This window comes from Rutidosis leptorrhynchoides, chromosome 11, assembly GCF_046630445.1.
Source record: "Rutidosis leptorrhynchoides isolate AG116_Rl617_1_P2 chromosome 11, CSIRO_AGI_Rlap_v1, whole genome shotgun sequence".
Taxonomy (NCBI): Eukaryota; Viridiplantae; Streptophyta; class Magnoliopsida; order Asterales; family Asteraceae; genus Rutidosis; species Rutidosis leptorrhynchoides.
In genome coordinates, this window is record NC_092343.1 from 87,536,537 (window position 1) to 87,556,796 (window position 20,260).

Sequence of the window (20,260 nt, forward strand, 5' to 3'; positions counted from 1 at the left end):
TTGTGAACCGTTTATAATGTATATGAACGGGTCATTTCATCTCATGGCGTTCAAATGTAATATCTATGTATTTGGTTTATGAAGACTACTCTCCGCCATGTAGTTCTGCTTACTACAGTGATGGTCAATTCTAGTCGGACGTTCCTAAATCGCAAGTAAATTAAGTATCATGTAACCGTTTGTGTTTCTGTTTGTGTTTGTGGTTGTGGTTGTGGTTGTGGTTGTCTTTTAAGTTCATTTTAATTATGTTGTATTTCAAAAAATGTAACCGTTTGAATTTGTGGTTTGAATAAATGTGTTGTTCAAAAAATAAACATTGCATTAAAGTTAAACATTACATTATATAGAACATTAAATAAAAGTACATGAAAAATAAAAACATACAATAATCATAAACTAGTCTTCGTCTTCATACTCTTCTTCGACCTCGTCATTTTCATCTTCTTCATCGGCTTCTTCCTCATCTAGTGGTGGATCAGTAACATGTTCGAGAATGTTTGAAGGTCCCGAACTTGGATCATAGAGAATAAGGTGGTTTGGTGGAAGATTCCAAATGTGTTTAATAAGATTATCTCGTAGAAAATGATGACTGCATTTATCCCTTAGTTCTTTATCCATTCGCATATGTAGTTCAACCCGTTCATGGAAGTCTAAATGTCGAGGACGGCGCGTTGGCGGATAATCTTCTTCGGGACCACAAAATGCACGACCATTGTCTCCGGTTATCATATTATGTAGCAAGACACAAGTATACGTAATAATTTGAATTTTGCTTATATAGAATTGTCATGCCGGATTTTTAATAATTGTGAATCGACCTTGAAGTATACCAAAAGCTCGTTCAATATCTTTTCTTGCAGACTCTTGGAATCTTTTAAATTTCTTTGCTTTTGGATCATTGGTATTTTTGAAAGATTTAACAAGAGTTGACCATTCTGGATAAATTACATCCGCCAAATAATAACCTCTACTAAAATGCAATCCATTAACAGTGTAGTTACATGGAGGTGACATATCTTTTAGTAATTCGTTAAATAAATGTGATTGATTTAGAACGTTTATGTCGTTGTTTGAACCAGCCGGCCCAAAAAAGAAATGTCAAATCCATGTATCATACGAGGCAACTACCTCTAACATAATTGTTGGGTAACCATGATCACCTCGTGTAAATTGCCATTTCCAACTAACTGGACAATTTTTCCAACCCCAATGCATACAATCGATGCTCCCTAACATACCCGGAAAACCATGTATTTCTTCATGTTTAGAAATTAAACGTTGTACATCATGCGCATTTGGCCTTCTCATGTACTCGGCCGAATATAAGTGTAAAACACTCTTGAAAAAGTTTTCCAAACATAAATTAAAAGTTGATTCACCCATGTGTAAGTATTCATCAAAAGCATCGGATGCAACACCGTACGCTAATTGTCTTATAGCGGACGTACATTTTTGGAAAACGTTAAAATCATATAAACCGGTTGCATCTCGTCTTTGTTTGAAATAAGTAATATAATCGGGTATAGGTTCTAGATTAAAATTGATTATACCTCGACATATACGGATGAACAAAGACTTGCTCATACGAACGCGTCGCCGAAACCTATCGAGCGGGAAAGTAGGAGTGTCGGAAAAATAATCGTTGAATAGTTGTCTAGCTTTTCCTTCTCGATCTCTAGGAAAGTGTCTTCTAGGAGCTCTAGGTATCGATACAACTTCACCTTCGACTTCATCTTCTTCTTCTAAAAAAATCAATTACATCGAGTACTTGCGTTGGATTATATGCACTTGCAAGTGCTAACGCCTCTTCATAATTTTCGTTATCTCGATCCATTAACGAATATATTTTTTATAAAGTGTTTTGAGTATTGATAGTTGAAGTGTTAAATAATGTATGAAATGGGTTGTATTTATAGTGTGCAACTTTGAAGGAAAAAACAAAACGCAACAGCTAGTTTCAAATGGCCTTAATCCCTTTTGGGCCCCACCACAGCATCTTCAAACATGTCAATACACCGCATATTGCACTACGGTCACCCCAACCGCACCCCAACCACGGCTGCTAACATTAGCGCCGTTCAACGGCGGGACAACGACGGAGCAACGAAGCTCCCGCTGTGAGTGGTCTAAGGGAGTATCATAGAATTTTTTAAATTATATACACGTGTTTGTATGAGTAAATAGAATAGTTAATTTAACCTAAAAATCAATTAACTACGCTCTCTTTTTTGCCTCTTTGGGGCCAAACAAATACACATCCGTAAACATAAACAACTACAACAAAAAATTTGGTTCAAGAATGAATTGTGGTTTATTCTTTTGAGGCTTTGAACCAACACATACCGAGGTGTTTGGGTTTAAGAAAAGTAAAAGGAAATATTCTGTTTTGGTTGCCTTGAATCTAACGAACAAATTAATAAAAACATTAAAGGTTTTTGTTTAATAAATTTGTGTGAATAAATAATCAAGAGTTAATTCTTTGTGAATTAAATACTTAAGGACTATTATCATATTAACCGAACGAAGGTGTCAGTACATTGTCGATGACCTAACTTCTTACAAAAGATGTCAGGGGTCGACTCTTATGTACTTCAAAATTATTTCCGTTGTAGTTACATGTCCATTTCATTGGCCTTAGAGGTTTTTGGATGTGTATGCGTTTGAGCCCCACCCGAAGGAGTTTTTATCACACGCGAGGTTCGAATGGGTTCGTTGTGTGGTTACCTCCTAAAGGGCGATAAGACTATATATGATTTGTCCAGGGAAATAATTGGGTGGGTGGATTCCGATATCACGTTTGGACTCCGTCAATGACTTCTAACTGTCATTAAAAAGAAAAGACTATCATCATATCAACGTTGATTGAAGTGTAGTGTAAATAACCAAATGACTAGCCTTATAAATTATGGATTTTCTGAAACGACGCAAACCCGTTTACAAAAATCGACACATTTTTTTAAATACAGCTTCCGGTGCGGCGCACCTCACTATAGATGCGGCGCCTCATAATGGTGCGGCGCACCATAACACTATTTTTCGCCACTTCAAAGTCAGTAGCAAAATACGCCTTATGGTGCGGCGCAATTCCCCTCTGGTGTGGCGCACCTACTGCAGAAACTTCATTTTCAGTCTTTAAAATCCATTTTGACCCATTTTGAAGTTTACTTTCGACACTGAAAATACACAATTCTATTAACACCTGTTTAACATCAATTACCACTTCAAAATTTAACATCCAACACTTAACCAAGTTAAAATACCACTCGGGTAACCAATGACCCATTGTATAACAAAAGAGTGTAATTTAGACCTAAATTACAACACCAAGAGTAATTATGACCCAACCACACAATTTGGTGGGTTAAGACTCAATAACCTAACCCGATACCAAGAGCACGATCTCGAGAATTCGTCAATCCCCATCCCGAGTCCAATTATCCAAATACAATCCCGCCATGATCTCAAGAAACATCTAAGTATCTAGTTTAGCAACTAGATATCTACGCATCTCTAACCGGTACCTAAAAAAGTTAAACAACGAGGTAGTAAGCCACTAAGCCTAACGCTTAGTTAATGCAATGATAACACATATACATACATAAAGCACCTTACTCGAACATATATATTACCAATCATGCAATCATTTAAGCATAAACACTTACATGGCTAGGAACACAAACTAGCATACAACTTTACGATGTAACATTATAAATAATAAAACACACATAATATGGTTGACCATGAACACAAGGGATTGGTACTCGCATGACCACTCGTATGTAGTGACCCGAACTTTTCCATGTTTAAATATATTAATTGAGATTGATATTTACATGATTAAATGTTTCCAACATGTTAAGCAATCAAACTTGTTAAGACTTGATTAATTGAAATATGTTTCATATAGACAATTGACCACCCAAGTTGACCGGTGATTCACGAACGTTAAAACTTGTAAAAACTATATGATGACATATATATGGATATATATATATAGTTAACATGATACTATGATAAGTAAACATATCATTAAGTATATTAACAATGAACTACATATGTAAAAACAAGACTACTAACTTAATAATTTTTAAACGAGACATATATGTAACGATTATCGTTGTAAAGAAATTTAATGTATATATATCATATTAAGATATATTCATACATGATAATATCATGATAATATAATAATTTAAAATCTCATTTGATATTATAAACATTGGGTTAACAACATTTAACAAGATCGTTAACCTAAAGGTTTCAAAACAACACTTACATGTAACGACTAACGATGACTTAACGACTCAGTTAAAATGTATATACATGTAGTATTTTAATATGTATTTATACACTTTTGAAAGACTTCAATACACTTATCAAAATACTTCTACTTAACAAAAATGCTTACAATTACATCCCCGTTCAGTTTCATCAACAATTCTACTCGTATGCACCAGTATTCGTACTCGTACAATACACAGCTTTTAGATGTATGTACTATTGGTATATACACTCCAATGATCAGCTCTTAGCAGCCATGTGAGTCACCTAACACATGTGGGAACCATCATTTGGCAACTAGCATGAAATATCTCATAAAATTACAAAAATATGAGTAATCATTCATGACTTATTTACATGAAAATAAAATTACATATCCTTTATATCTAATCCATACACCAACGACCAAAAACACCTACAAACACTTTCATTCTTCAATTTTCTTCATCTAATTGATCTCTCTCAAGTTCCATCTTCAAGTTCTAAGTGTTCTTCATATATTCTACAAGTTCTAGTTACATAAAATCAAGAATACTTTCAAGTTTGCTAGCCCACTTCCAATCTTGTAAGGTGATCATCCAACCTCAAGAAATCTTTGTTTCTTACAGTAGGTTATCATTCTAATACAAGAACTTCGAGCATCCAAGGATCCGTTGAAGCTAGATCCATTTTTCTCTTTTTTAGTAGGTTTATCCAAGGAACTTAAGGTAGTAATGATGTTCATAACATCATTCAATTCATACATATAAAGCTATCTTATTCGAAGGTTTAAACTTGTAATCACTAGAACATAGTTTAGTTAATTCTAAACTTGTTCGCAAACAAAAGTTAATCCTTCTAACTTGACTTTTAAAATCAACTAAACACATGTTCTATATCTATATGATTTGCTAAATTAATGATTTAAAACCCGGAAACACGAAAAACACCGTAAAACCGGATTTACGCCGTCGTAGTAACACCGCGGGCTGTTTTGGGTTAGTTAATTAAAAACTATGATAAACTTTGATTTAAAAGTTGTTATTCTGAGAAAATGATTTTTATTATGAACATGAAACTATATCCAAAAATTATGGTTAAACTCAAAGTGGAAGTATGTTTTCTAAAATGGTCATCTAGACGTCGTTCTTTCGACTGAAATGACTACTTTTAAAAAAACGACTTGTAACTTATTTTTTCGACTATAAACCTATACTTTTTCTGTTTAGATTCATAAAATAGAGTTCAATATGAAACCATAGCAATTTGATTCACTCAAAACGGATTTAAAATGAAGAAGTTATGGGTAAAACAAGATTGGATAATTTTTCTCATTTTAGCTACGTGAAAATTGGTAACAAATCTATTCCAACCATAACTTAATCAACTTGTATTGTATATTATGTAATCTTGAGATACCATAGACACGTATACAATGTTTCGACCTATCATGTCGACACATCTATATATATTTCGGAACAACCATAGACACTCTATATGTGAATGTTGGAGTTAGCTATACAGGGTTGAGGTTGATTCCAAAATATATATAGTTTGAGTTGTGATCAATACTGAGATACGTATACACTGGGTCGTGGATTGATTCAAGATAATATTTATCGATTTATTTCTGTACATCTTACTGTGGACAACTAGTTGTAGGTTACTAACGAGGACAGCTGACTTAATAAACTTAAAACATCAAAATATATTAAAAGTGTTGTAAATATATTTTGAACATACTTTGATATATATGTATATATTGTTATAGGTTCGTGAATCAACCAGTGGCCAAGTCTTACTTCCCGACGAAGTAAAAATCGGTGAAAGTGAGTTATGGTCCCACTTTTAAAATCTAATATTTTTGGGATGAGAATACATGCAGGTTTTATAAATGATTTACAAAATAGACACAAGTACGTGAAACTACATTCTATGGTTGAATTATCGAAATCGAATATGCCCCTTTTTATTAAGTCTGGTAATCTAAGAATTAGGGAACAGACACCCTAATTGACGCGAATCCTAAAGATAGATCTATTGGGCCTAACAAACCCCATCCAAAGTACCGGATGCTTTAGTACTTCGAAATTTATATCATATCCGAAGGGTGTCCCGGAATGATGGGGATATTCTTATGTATGCATCTTGTTAATGTCGGTTACCAGGTGTTCACCATATGAATGACTTTTATCTCTATGTATGGGATGTGTATTGAAATATGAAATCTTGTTGTCTATTATTATGATTTGATATATATAGGTTAAACCTATAACTCACCAACATTTTTGTTGACATTTTAAGCATGTTTATTCTCAGGTGATTATTAAGAGCTTCCGATGTCGCATACTTAAATAAGGACGAGATTTGGAGTCCATGCTTGTATGATATTGTGTAAAAACTGCATTCAAGAAACTTATTTTGTTGTAACATATTTGTATTGTAAACCATTATGTAATGGTCGTGTGTAAACAGGATATTTTAGATTATCATTATTTGATAATCTACGTAAAGCTTTTTAAACCTTTATTGATGAAATAAAGGTTATGGTTTGTTTTAAAATGAATGCAGTCTTTGAAAAACGTCTCATATAGAGGTCAAAACCTCGCAACGAAATCAATTAATATGGAACATTTTTAATCAATAAGAACGGGACATTTCAGTTGGTATCCGAGCGTTGGTCTTAGAGAACCAGAATTTTGCATTAGTGTGTCTTATCGAGTTTGTTAGGATGCATTAGTGAGTCTGGACTTTGACCGTGTTTACTTGAAAAATGATTGCTTAACAAATTTTGTTGGAAACTATATATTTTTAACATGTGAATATTATGTGATATATTAATCTCTTAACGCGTTTGATATTATGTGATAGATGTCTACCTCTAGAACAAGTCCCATTGACTCACCTAATAATAATGAAGAGTCAAATGTAAATTGGAATGATTCGTAGACTGATTCACAAGTTCCCAAAGAGGAACCGGAAGAAGAGTCGGAACCGGAAGAAGAGTCGGAACCGGAAAAAGAATCGGAACCGGAAGAAGAATCGGAACCGGATGAAGAAATAGAACCGGTGGGGGAAATAATAAAACGGTTAAGTAAAATAAAATCCTCAACCAACCGACCAAGGTTAATTATGGTCAATGGTGTTTCCGCCAAGGAAGCAAAATATTGGGAGGATTACCAATTCTCCGATGAATCGGATTCCGACGAGAATTTCGATGATGTTATAGAAATTACCCCAACTGAATTTAAAAAGGCAAAAGAAAATAATAAGGGAAAGGGCATAAAAATAGAGAAATCTAATTCCAACCCCAATGAACTTTATATGTATCGTCAACCCCCGAAGTCCTTAAGTTGTAACAATGACCCGGGAACCTCTAAACCACCAGGTTTTTCTAAACCAATGTGGAAAACGACGGCTCGTATTAGGGGAACATCATATATCCCTAGAAACTTGGCAAAACGAACCAAAACCGAAGAAGAAGAAACAAGCGAGTCAGATTAAGATAGTCGTATTCGTGTGGTGTAATATATGTAATATAGTGTGCTTATGCTTTATGATATATGTAAAAATTTCTTGTATTAATAAGTATTTCTTTTTTATGAATCTAACTCTTGTCTATTTTACAGTATAAAAACACAAAATGGATAGACAACCCAATATTTTAAGAGACCTACCCGGAGACATGATTGATGAAATCTTGTCTAGAGTCGGTCAGAATTCTTCGGCACAACTATTTAAGGCCAGATCAGTTTGTAAGACATTCGAAGAACGTTCCAAGAATGCCTTGGTTTATAAAAGGCTTTCGTTCGAAAGATGGGGGATATCACATTGGGAAATCCATAAGTTACGATGTGTTTACTTTGACGCATATATTGCGGGGAACCCAAATGCTATTTTACGCAATGGGTTAAGAAATTATTTTGACTCAATATATCCGAATATTGGACTTCGTGATTTAGAAAAAGCGGCTAACATGCAACATAAAGAAGCATGTTATGCTTACGGATTAGTAATGTTCGCTTCTCACCTAAGTGAGAACAAGAACATCGGGCTACAACTATTAAACAAAACGTTTCCACAAGTGACGGAGTCGGTAATTGGGGTAAGAAATGAGGTTTTTAGATTGTTACGGGACTGTTGGATATTACGTAACCCTCGTCCCTTTGACGACGTTACAACACGCTATCTTATCAACGGCCATAACGGTTATGTTCCACAAGACCAAGGATGGGAAGTAATCCTAGTAAAACCAGAATGCATGACTTGTTTCTGGACGTATGAATTACGTGTCTTTATTGCCTTTGCTGAACGACTTGTGTACTAGCTAGAATTATCTTTACAACCATCTTGTATCAAATTTATTGTGTGCTATATTTCATACTATATGTAAAATAAGCGGTATTGTAAGTTTGTAAAATATTGTGTAAAAGTTTGAACGCGAAATATTATTATAATCAGTTTTTCATTTAGAATTGTAGTAGTTGAATTGTATATTAGCTACTAAGTATGAACTTAACGGGTAGGTACTACCCGAATTTAAACTTATAAAACGCTAATATGAAGAAAAAGCTTTTATAAATGAGTTCATATTATGCTACGAAATACTATTAACTACTCTTAATATTCTGTATGATTAACTTGTTCCATTTGACTATTTTGAAGGAAATGGCACCGACTACTCGACACACCGTGAATTTGAATGAAGAGGAATTCCGTACTTTTCTAGCTTCAAACATAGCCGCAGTACAGGCTGCGCTACATACCAACAATAACCTTGGATCTAGCAGTACAGAAAATCGTGTAGGATGCACCTACAAAGAATTCACTGCCTGCAAACCTTTGGAATTTGATGGAACCGAAGGACCGATCGGATTGAAACGGTGGACCGAGAAGGTCGAATCGGTGTTTGCCATAAGTAAGTGTACTGAAGAGGAAAAAGTGAAGTACGCTACGTATACCTTCACAGGTTCTGCGTTAACATGGTGGAATACCTATCTAGAGCAAGTGGGACAAGACGATGCGTACGCACTACCGTGGTCAGCATTCAAGCACTTGATGAACGAGAAGTACCGTCCCAGAACCGAGGTCAATAAGCTCAAGACAGAACTTAGAGGGTTACGAACCCAAGGATTTGATATTACCACGTACGAAAGACGATTCACAGAATTGTGCCTATTGTGTCTGGGAGCATTCGAAGATGAGGAAGAGAAGATCGACGCGTTTGTGAAAGGATTACAGGAAAGAATCCAAGAAGATATAAGTTCACATGAGCTCGCCTCCATACAACAGGCATGTAGAATGGCTCACAAACTAGTGAACCAGATTGAAGAAAGAATTAAAGAACGGACTGCTGAAGAGGCCATTGTGAAGCAAGTCAAAAGAAAGTGGGAGGAAAACGGTGATAAGAATCACCAATACAACAACAACAGCAATTACAACAATAATCGCAACAATTATCCCAACAATCGCAACATCAATCGCAACTACAACAAACGGCCCAATAACAACAACAACAACAACAGCAACTACAACAATCATCCCAATAACAATAATAACCGCAACAACAACAACAATCAGAAGCAGCTATGCCAAAGGTGTGAAAAGTATCACTCGGGGTTCTGCACCAAATTTTGCAACAAGTGTAAAAGAAATGGTCATAGCGCGGCGAAGTGTGAGGTCTACGGACCAGGGGTTAATAGAACAAAAGGAAAAAATGGTGTCAGAACGAGTAATGGCGAAGCAAGTAGTGTCGGAGCAAGTTATGCCAATGTAGTTTGTTATAAATGTGAAAAACCGGGCCACATTATTAGAAATTGCCCGAACCAGGAGAACACGAATGGACAAGGCCGCGGAAGAGTTTTCAATATTAATGCGGCAGAGGCACAGGAAGACCCGGAGCTTGTTACGGGTACGTTTCTTATTGACAATAAATCTGCTTACGTTTTATTTGATTCGGGTGCGGATAGAAGCTATATGAGTAGAGATTTTTGTGGTAAATTAAGTTGTCCATTGACGCCTTTGGATAGTAAATTTTTACTCGAATTAGCAAATGGTAAATTAATTTCAGCAGATAATATATGTCGGAATCGAGAAATTAAACTGGTTAGCGAAACATTTAAGATTGATTTGATACCAGTAGAGTTAGGGAGTTTTGATGTGATAATCGGTATGGACTGGTTGAAAGAAGTGAAAGCAGAGATCGTTTGTTACAAAAATGCAATTCACATTATACGAGAAAAAGGAAAACCCTTAATGGTGTACGGAGAAAAGGGCAACACGAAGCTACATCTTATTAGTAATTTGAAGGCACAAAAACTAATAAGAAAAGGTTGCTATGCTGTTCTAGCACACGTCGAGAAAGTACAAACTGAAGAAAAGAGCATCAATGATGTTCCCATTGCAAAAGAATTTCCCGATGTATTTCCGAAAGAATTACCGGGATTACCCCCACATCGATCCGTTGAATTTCAAATAGATCTTGTACTAGGAGCTGCACCAATAGCTAGTGCTCCTTACAGACTCGCACCCAGCGAGATGAAAGAACTGCAAAGCCAATTACAAGAACTTTTAGAGCGTGGTTTCATTCGACCAAGCACATCACCGTGGGGAGCTCCTGTTTTGTTTGTCAAGAAGAAAGATGGTACATTCAGGTTGTGTATCGACTACCGAGATTTGAACAAACTTACCATCAAGAACCGCTACCCACTACCGAGAATCGACGACTTATTTGATCAACTACAAGGCTCATCTGTTTATTCAAAGATTGACTTACGTTCCGGGTATCATCAAATACGGGTGAAAGAAGATGATATTTCAAAGACTGCTTTCAGAACACGTTACGGTCATTACGAGTTTATGGTCATGCCGTTTGGTTTAACTAATGCACCAGCTGTGTTCATGAACCTTATGAACCGAGTGTGTGGACCATACCTTGACAAGTTTGTCATTATTTTCATTGATGACATACTTATTTACTCAAAAAATGACCAAGAACACAGTGAACATTTGAGAAAGGTGTTAGAAGTATTGAGGAAGGAAGAATTGTACGCTAAGTTTTCAAAGTGTGCATTTTGGTTGGAAGAAATTCAATTCCTCGGTCACATAGTGAACAAAGAAGGTATCCAGGTGGACCCGGCAAAGATCGAAACCGTTGAAAAGTGGAAAACCCCAAAAACTCCGAAGCATATACGTCAATTTTTAGGATTGGCTGGTTACTACAGAAGATTCATCCAAGATTTCTCCAAAATAGCAAAACCCTTGACTGCATTAACGCATAAAGGGAAGAAATTTGAATGGAAGGATGAACAAGAGAAGGCGTTTCAATTATTGAAGAAAAAGCTAACTACGACACCTATATTGTCATTGCCTGAAGGGAATGATGATTTTGTGATTTATTATGACGCATCAAAGCAAGGTCTCGGTTGTGTATTAATGCAACGGACGAAGGTGATTGCTTATGCGTCTAGACAATTGAAGATTCACGAGCAAAATTATACGACGCATGATTTGGAATTAGGCGTGGTTGTTTTTGCATTAAAGACTTGGAGGCACTACTTATATGGGGTCAAAAGTATTATATATACCGACCACAAAAGTCTTCAACACATATTTAATCAGAAACAACTGAATACGAGGCAGCGTAGGTGGATTGAATTATTGAATGATTACGACTTTGAGATTCGTTACCACCCAGAGAAGGCAAATGTGGTAGCCGATGCCTTGAGCAGGAAGGACAGAGAACCCATTCGAGTAAAATCTATGAATATAATGATTCATAATAACCTTACTACTCAAATAAAGGAGGCGCAACAAGGAGTTTTAAAAGAGGGAAATTTAAAGGATGAAATACCCAAAGGATCGGAGAAGCATCTTAATATTCGGGAAGACGGAACCCGGTATAGGGCTGAAAGGATTTGGGTACCAAAATTTGGAGATATAAGAGAAATGGTACTTAGAGAAGCTCATAAAACCAGATACTCAATACATCCTGGAACGGGGAAGATGTACAAGGATCTCAAGAAACATTTTTGGTGGCCGGGTATGAAAGCCGATGTTGCTAAATACGTAGGAGAATGTTTGACGTGTTCTAAGGTCAAAGCTGAGCATCAAAAACCATCAGGTCTACTTCAACAACCCGAAATCCTGGAATGGAAATGGGAAAACATTACCATGGATTTTATCACTAAATTGCCAAGGATTGCAAGAGGTTTTGATACTATTTGGGTAATAGTTGATTGTCTCACCAAATCAGCACACTTCCTGCCAATAAGAGAAGATGACAAGATGGAGAAGTTAGCACGACTGTATTTGAAGGAAGTCATCTCCAGACATGGAATACCAATCTCTATTATCTCTGATAGGGATGGCAGATTTATTTCAAGATTCTGGCAGACATTACAGCAAGCATTAGGAACTCGTCTAGACATGAGTACTGCCTATCATCCACAAACTGATGGGCAGAGCGAAAGGACGATACAAACGCTTGAAGACATGCTACGAGCATGTGTTATTGATTTCGGAAACAGTTGGGATCGACATCTACCGTTAGCAGAATTTTCCTACAACAACAGCTACCATTCAAGCATTGAGATGGCGCCGTTTGAAGCACTTTATGGTAGAAAGTGCAGGTCTCTGATTTGTTGGAGTGAAGTGGGGGATAGACAGATTACGGGCCCGGAGATTATACAAGAAACTACCGAGAAGATCATCCAAATTCAACAACGGTTGAAAACCGCCCAAAGTCGATAAAAGAGCTACGCTGACATTAAAAGAAAAGATATAGAATTTGAAATTTGAGAGATGGTCATGCTTAAAGTTGCACCTTGGAAAGGCGTTGTTCGATTTGGTAAACGAGGAAAATTAAATCCAAGGTATATTGGATCATTCAAGATTATTGATCGTGTCGGACCAGTAGCTTACCGACTTGAGTTACCTCAACAACTCGTGGCTGTACATAACACTTTCCACGTCTCGAATTTGAAGAAATGTTTTGCTAAAGAAGATCTCACTATTCCGTTAGATGAAATCCAAATCAACGAAAAACTTCAATTCATCGATGAACCCGTCGAAATAATGGATCGTGAGGTTAAAAGACTTAAGCAAAACAAGATACCAATTGTTAAGGTTCGATGGAATGCTCTTAGAGGACCCGAGTTCACCTGGGAGCATGAAGATCAGATGAAGAAGAAATACCCGCATCTATTTCCAGAAGATTCGTCAACACCTTCAACAGCTTAAAATTTTGGGACGAAATTTATTTAACGGGTAGGTACTGTAGTGACCCGAACTTTTCCATGTTTATATATATTAATTGAGATTGATATTTACATGATTAAAAGTTTCCAACATGTTAAGACTTGATTAATTGAAATATGTTTCATATAGACAATTGACCACCCAAGTTGACCGGTGATTCACGAACGTTAAAACTTGTAAAAACTATATGATGACATATATATGGATACATATATAGTTAACATGATACTATGATAAGTAAACATATCATTAAGTATATTAACAATGAACTACATATGTAAAAACAAGACTACTAACTTAATGATTTTTAAACGAGACATATATGTAACGATTATCGTTGTAAAGACATTTAATGTATATATATCATATTAAGAGATATTCATACATGATAATATCATGATAATATAATAATTTAAAATCTCATTTGATATTATAAACATTGGGTTAACAACATTTAACAAGATCGTTAACCTAAAGGTTTCAAAACAACACTTACATGTAACGACTAACGATGACTTAACGACTCAGTTAAAATGTATATACATGTAGTGTTTTAATATGTATTTATACACTTTTGAAAGACTTTAATACACTTATCAAAATACTTCTACTTAACAAAAATGCTTACAATTACATCCCCGTTCAGTTTCATCAACAATTCTACTCGTATGCACCAGTATTCGTACTCGTACAATACACAGCTTTTAGATGTATGTACTATTGGTATATACACTCCAATGATCAGCTCTTAGCAGCCATGTGAGTCAACTAACACATGTGGGAACCATCATTTGGCAACTAGCATGAAATATCTCATAAAATTACAAAAATATGAGTAATCATTCATGACTTATTTACATGAAAACAAAATTACATATCCTTTATATCTAATCCATACACCAACGACCAAAAACACCTACAAACACTTTCATTCTTCAATTTTATTCATCTAATTGATCGTTCTCAAGTTCTATCTTCAAGTTCTAAGTGTTCTTCATATATTCTACAAGTTCTGGTTACATAAAATCAAGAATACTTTCAAGTTTGCTAGCTCACTTCCAATCTTGTAAGGTGATCATCCAACCTCAAGAAATCTTTGTTTCTTACAGTAGGTTATCATTCTAATACAAGAACTTCGAGCCATCCAAGGATCCGTTGAAGCTAGATCCATTTTTCTCTTTTCCAGTAGGTTTATCCAAGGAACTTAAGGTAGTAATGATGTTCATAACATCATTCGATTCATACATATAAAGCTATCTTATTCGAAGGTTTAAACTTGTAATCACTAGAACATAGTTTAGTTAATTCTAAACTTGTTCGCAAACAAAAGTTAATCCTTCTAACTTGACTTTTAAAATCAACTAAACACATGTTCTATATCTATATGATATGCTAACTTAATGATTTAAAACCCGAAAACACGAAAAACACCGTAAAACCGGATTTACGCCGTCGTAGTAACACCGCGGGCTGTTTTGGGTTAGTTAATTAAAAACTATGATAAACTTTGATTTAAAAGTTGTTATTCTGAGAAAATGATTTTTATTATGAACATGAAACTATATCCAAAAATTATGGTTAAACTCAAAGTCGAAGTATGTTTTCTAAAATGGTCATCTAGACGTCGTTCTTTCGACTGAAATGACTACCTTTACAAAAACGACTTGTAACTTATTTTTTCGACTATAAACCTATAATTTTTCTGTTTAGATTCATAAAATAGAGTTCAATATGAAACCATAGCAATTTGATTCACTCAAAACGGATTTAAAATGAAGAAGTTATGGGTAAAACAAGATTGGATAATTTTTCTCATTTTAGCTACGTGAAAATTGGTAACAAATCTATTCCAACCATAACTTAATCAACTTGTATTGTATATTATGTAATCTTGAGATACCATAGACACGTATACAATGTTTCGACCTATCATGTCGACACATCTATATATATTTCGGAACAACCATAGACACTCTATATGTGAATGTTGGAGTTAGCTATACAGGGTTGAGGTTGATTCCAAAATATATATAGTTTGAGTCGTGATCAATACTGAGATACGTATACACTGGGTCGTGGATTGATTCAAGATAATATTTATCGATTTATTTCTGTACATCTTACTGTGGACAACTAGTTGTAGGTTACTAACGAGGACAACTGACTTAATAAACTTAAAACATCAAAATATATTAAAAGTGTTGTAAATATATTTTGAACATACTTTGATATATATGTATATATTGTTATAGGTTCGTGAATCAACCAGTGGCCAAGTCTTACTTCCCGACGAAGTAAAAATCTGTGAAAGTGAGTTATAGTCCCACTTTTAAAATCTAATATTTTTGGGATGAGAATACATGCAGGTTTTATAAATGATTTACAAAATAGACACAAGTACGTGAAACTACATTCTATGATTGAATTATCGAAATCGAATATGCCCCTTTTTATTAAGTCTGGTAATCTAAGAATTAGGGAACAGACACCCTAATTGACGCGAATCCTAAAGATAGATCTATTGGGCCTAACAAACCCCATCCAAAGTACCGGATGCTTTAGTACTTCAAAATTTATATCATATCCAAAGGGTGTCCCGGAATGATGGGGATATTCTTATATATGCATCTTGTTAATGTCGGTTACCAGGTGTTCACCATATGAATGACTTTTATCTCTATGTATGGGATGTGTATTGAAATATGAAATCTTGTGGTCTATTATTATGATTTGATATATATAGGTTAAACCTATAACTCACCAACATTTTTGTTGACATTTTAAGCATGTTTATTCTCAGGTGATTATTAAAAGCTTCCGCTATCGCGTACTTAAATAAGGACGAGATTTGGAGTCCATGCTTGTATGATATTGTGTAAAAACTGCATTCAAGAAACTTATTTTGTTGTAACATATTTGTATTGTAAAAAATTATGTAATGGTCGTGTGTAAACAGGATATTTTAGATTATCATTATTTGATAATCTACGTAAAGCTTTTTAAACCTTTATTGATGAAATAAAGGTTATGGTTTGTTTTAAAATGAATGCAGTCTTTGAAAAACGTCTCATATAGAGGTCAAAACCTCGCAACGAAATCAATTAATATGGAACGTTTTTAATCAATAAGAACGGGACATTTCATCGTACTCGCATGATATAACACCACTACCCAAGGTGGTCGTCTACGCCTGACGTGAAGTGATCCAACAATTAGTCACAACCACCATTCATGCAATTGTTAAATGAACGATATATGGTGTTGCCTATGCCTGGTATACACAATTACACTATGTGATCTCCACTTACCTTAGAATGCACACAAGCGCCATGTAAGCACGATCACCGTCATCGCATTCGAGCAAGTAATCACCTATATATCACATAGGCATACAGAGCACATAAAAATCCATTCTTTATAAAAGAATCCGACACAATCATCCTTTAATCGAGGGATTACACCTTGCTCGCAAAACTCGCCCATTTTAACACCAAAATGGACACAACCTATTACCACTTTGGGTGGTAATTTAAACCCACACCAACACGTTCATTCGAACCCATATTGTTCTTCATTCCACAATTGACCAAACCTAAGTCCCAATCCATAGTAACTAACTAGATGGTGATTATACCATAATAACTTCCCAAACACTATTCCATACAAGTGCAAATCGACCCAAATTGTACTAGACCTCCCAAAACAAGTTATGTCTAGTACATAATCACCAATAACTATTGATAAATTTTAAAGACACTAATTACTATACAATACAAGTACTTATGTACTTAATCACCAAAACTAGACCCGAACCTTAGTTTTGACATCAAAACAACTCAATGACCAAAACCCCCAAATTTCAAAGGAAATAGAGTTTATAACACACCACCAACCCAAACCCTAGTCCTAAATCAAAATCAAGCATTAAAAACTCGAATTAGAGATTACCTTAGGTGCCAAAACCAAGCTTAATTAATAGCTGCGACAAAAGATATAGGCTCCAATTTGGGCAAGAATCAACATCATCTTCCTCATCTAGGGCTTCCTCTCTCTAGAATCTCTCACTATAAATGGGTGTTTGAAGATGAAGAAATATGAAACAAATGAAGTTCTAGATATGCCTTAGGGTCTTGAGCCCGTTTACATGCAAAATTGCCCTTAAGTCCCCATTTTTATAATATTAGCAAAACAGTCTCTGCACATTTCCAGACACAGGTCCAACGCACCATAAGGTGGTGTAGCGCACCGCCCCTTTTCAAACACAAATGTGGCGCACCGGTAAGCTAGTGTTGTGCACCAGGAAGCTAGTGCGGTGCACCTGTTTAAAAATCTGGGTCGTTACATTTTATCTCCATCAAATATGTCTTCGTCAAAAGCTATAATCTTCATTTTCTTGATTTTTGATTTATTATTAAAATTAAATGTATAATGCATTTAAATTAGTCTTGGTAATTTTATTATTGTAATACGAGTTTTGCTCAATAGAAGCTTAATGAATTGAGATTAAACTAGCTCGCTCTCGAATTTATTTTTGTCCAATATTTTAGTAAACAAGTTAGTGTTCAAGTTTCTAATATCAAGCTTAAATATGCTTTAGAGCCTAAATGAACATTTGATTTATAGAGAGAGAGAAAAGAGTCTGAGTGTTTATTTTTTATGTTTAAGTTTGTATAACATCAAAGAATTGTTAGGCCTTTTCTAATGAGAGTGTGCTCCTTCATCACGCCTATTAACCATGGCGTGCTAGCCAAGTGCTAGCTGGTGTGGGTGCAAGGAGCACGTGAACAAAATGTGGCGTGCTGTTTTTTGATTGGTTCAAATTTCTTTTTTAATTATTTTTTATTCTCTTTTTCACCCAACTTCCAATCAAATTATAACACATCACCTAACACGTCACTCAACACGTCACCCCATTATTTACCAGTTTACTAGCACGACCGCTAAACACCTCACCCCTACCCAGCAACACACCAACACGCCCATCAGGGTTAAAGATGGTCTTACGAAGCTTATATACTTCATACGTATCATACGTATCATAATAAATGTCATGTTTTGACTTTCAAAATCTTTATTTCTCAACTTTGACTTTAAATATATTAGTATGTGTTATATAATATTTGATGAAAATTATATGAATAGATTACCGACTACTCTGTATTATATAAAACAAATAAAGATATTTGATGTAAAGTTGAAAAGAAAAAATTTTGAAAAGACAATATTAAGTTTAAAACAGACCGAATTTAAACTCGAGTTTCTAACAAGCCCAATTTTTGCCAATTTATGCTCGGGCTCGACTCGATTTGTTTACATCCTGTAATTTAACTTTCATTTTATTGTTTATGTTTATGTTTATCTATAGTTTCTATTAAAATCCTATAATAATGATGTCATTATTAGGTTAATTTCTTTGTTAAGAAAAACTCAAAAAGAAAAAGGAAAAAATCTAGACCATAAAGCTGATGTCATTAATCTAATTAATTATTAATTAAATTAAATATACTTATTTATTTATTTCATGTTCCATTAACACATTTACAAACTTTGAACTATACAACCTTCATATAATAATTGTATTTTAATGTTTGATAAAATTTCATTAGTCATTTTATATTACTAATAATTATTATTAAAAATATAAATACTCAATTTTTGAGCAAACTTTATTATTATTATTTATAATTATAATTATAATTATAATTATATTATGATTATTATTCAAATTCAAATTCAAATATGATTTTTCTTTACAAGATTAATTACGTTAGATATGTATGCGAAATACACGTCTCAATAAAAGATTGTAATGTAGGCTTTTATGACAAGAAAAATAGTAATTGTGATGAAAATTGAAAGATGATAATGAGTGAATAAGTGTAGTTCATTTATTATAATCAAGTTAAGTACATCATTGTGTTTGTAAAAACTACTAAGTTTCCTATTCGGATTCCGCCGGGTCATTAAACTATATGACTTTAGCGTTTAAGTTCACTTAATATCTAAATTATATCATTAAAGTGTTTCGTTTAAACGCGAGATTCTACGGGTCATTTCACTTGTTTATTCTAGATTTCAATTGCATTACTAAATCAAATACGGAGTATACATTTAAGGAGTTGCGAAAAATGAGACGGATAGATAAGTACTATAAATATATATTAGATTGATTGATTGATTTGTTACAAACAAAATAAGGAAAATAGTTGAAGCATAATAATAAAGGGAAAATGATTAATAACTAGTTGTGGAGCTCTCGCTTCGCGTCGGGGTTTACGTTTTGAATACGAGTTGTGAAAGTTGTTTCTTTTAGCGTTGGATTTTTTTTTTTTAAGTTAATTGATCTATTTTGTAAAAAAAAGAATGTTTTTCGACATCTTTTGGTAGTATTGAAGGATTGTTCCTTTTATGAAAGTTATCTCCTTTATCGTTGAGGAAGAAAAGGGAAAAAAAAGATAGTTGATTTTTTGGTAAAAACAATTTTTTTTATCTATTTTGTAAAAAAGAATGTTTTTCGACATCTTTTGATAACATTGAAGGGTTATTCTTCTATGGAAGTTGCCTCCATTATCGTTGAAGAATAAAAGGAAGAAAAAAAAAGTTAGATAATTTTTTGATAAAAAAGAATTTTTTCGACATCTTTTGATAACATTAAAAGGTTGATTCTTTTATGAGAGTCTTTTATCGTTGGAGAAAAAAAAAAGTGAAATGACGAAAATATCTCTAATTACTATTGGTGAAT

At 34.4% G+C, this 20,260-nt stretch overlaps 1 protein-coding gene across 1 annotated transcript; it reads right to left on the bottom strand.

The window, feature by feature from the left end:
* Positions 1 to 1,098: 1,098 nt before the first annotated feature.
* LOC139874756 (uncharacterized) lies at positions 1,099 to 1,834 on the bottom strand. Its single transcript, XM_071862158.1, has 2 exons — positions 1,789 to 1,834; positions 1,099 to 1,742 (listed from the first exon to the last, which is right to left on the bottom strand). Exons 1-2 carry the CDS (start codon positions 1,832 to 1,834, stop codon positions 1,099 to 1,101), a joined length of 690 nt encoding a protein of 229 aa, XP_071718259.1.
* Positions 1,835 to 20,260: the final 18,426 nt, after the last annotated feature.

Bases quoted from the DNA above. Each gene is read 5' to 3' on its own strand.
- LOC139874756 (XM_071862158.1), bottom strand. From the start codon at position 1,834: ATGGATCGAGATAACGAAAATTATGAAGAGGCGTTAGCACTTGCAA. The intron at 1,743-1,788 runs GTGCATATAATC...TGATTTTTTTAG, and splicing joins AGAGGCGTTAGCACTTGCAA to AAGAAGAAGATGAAGTCGAA.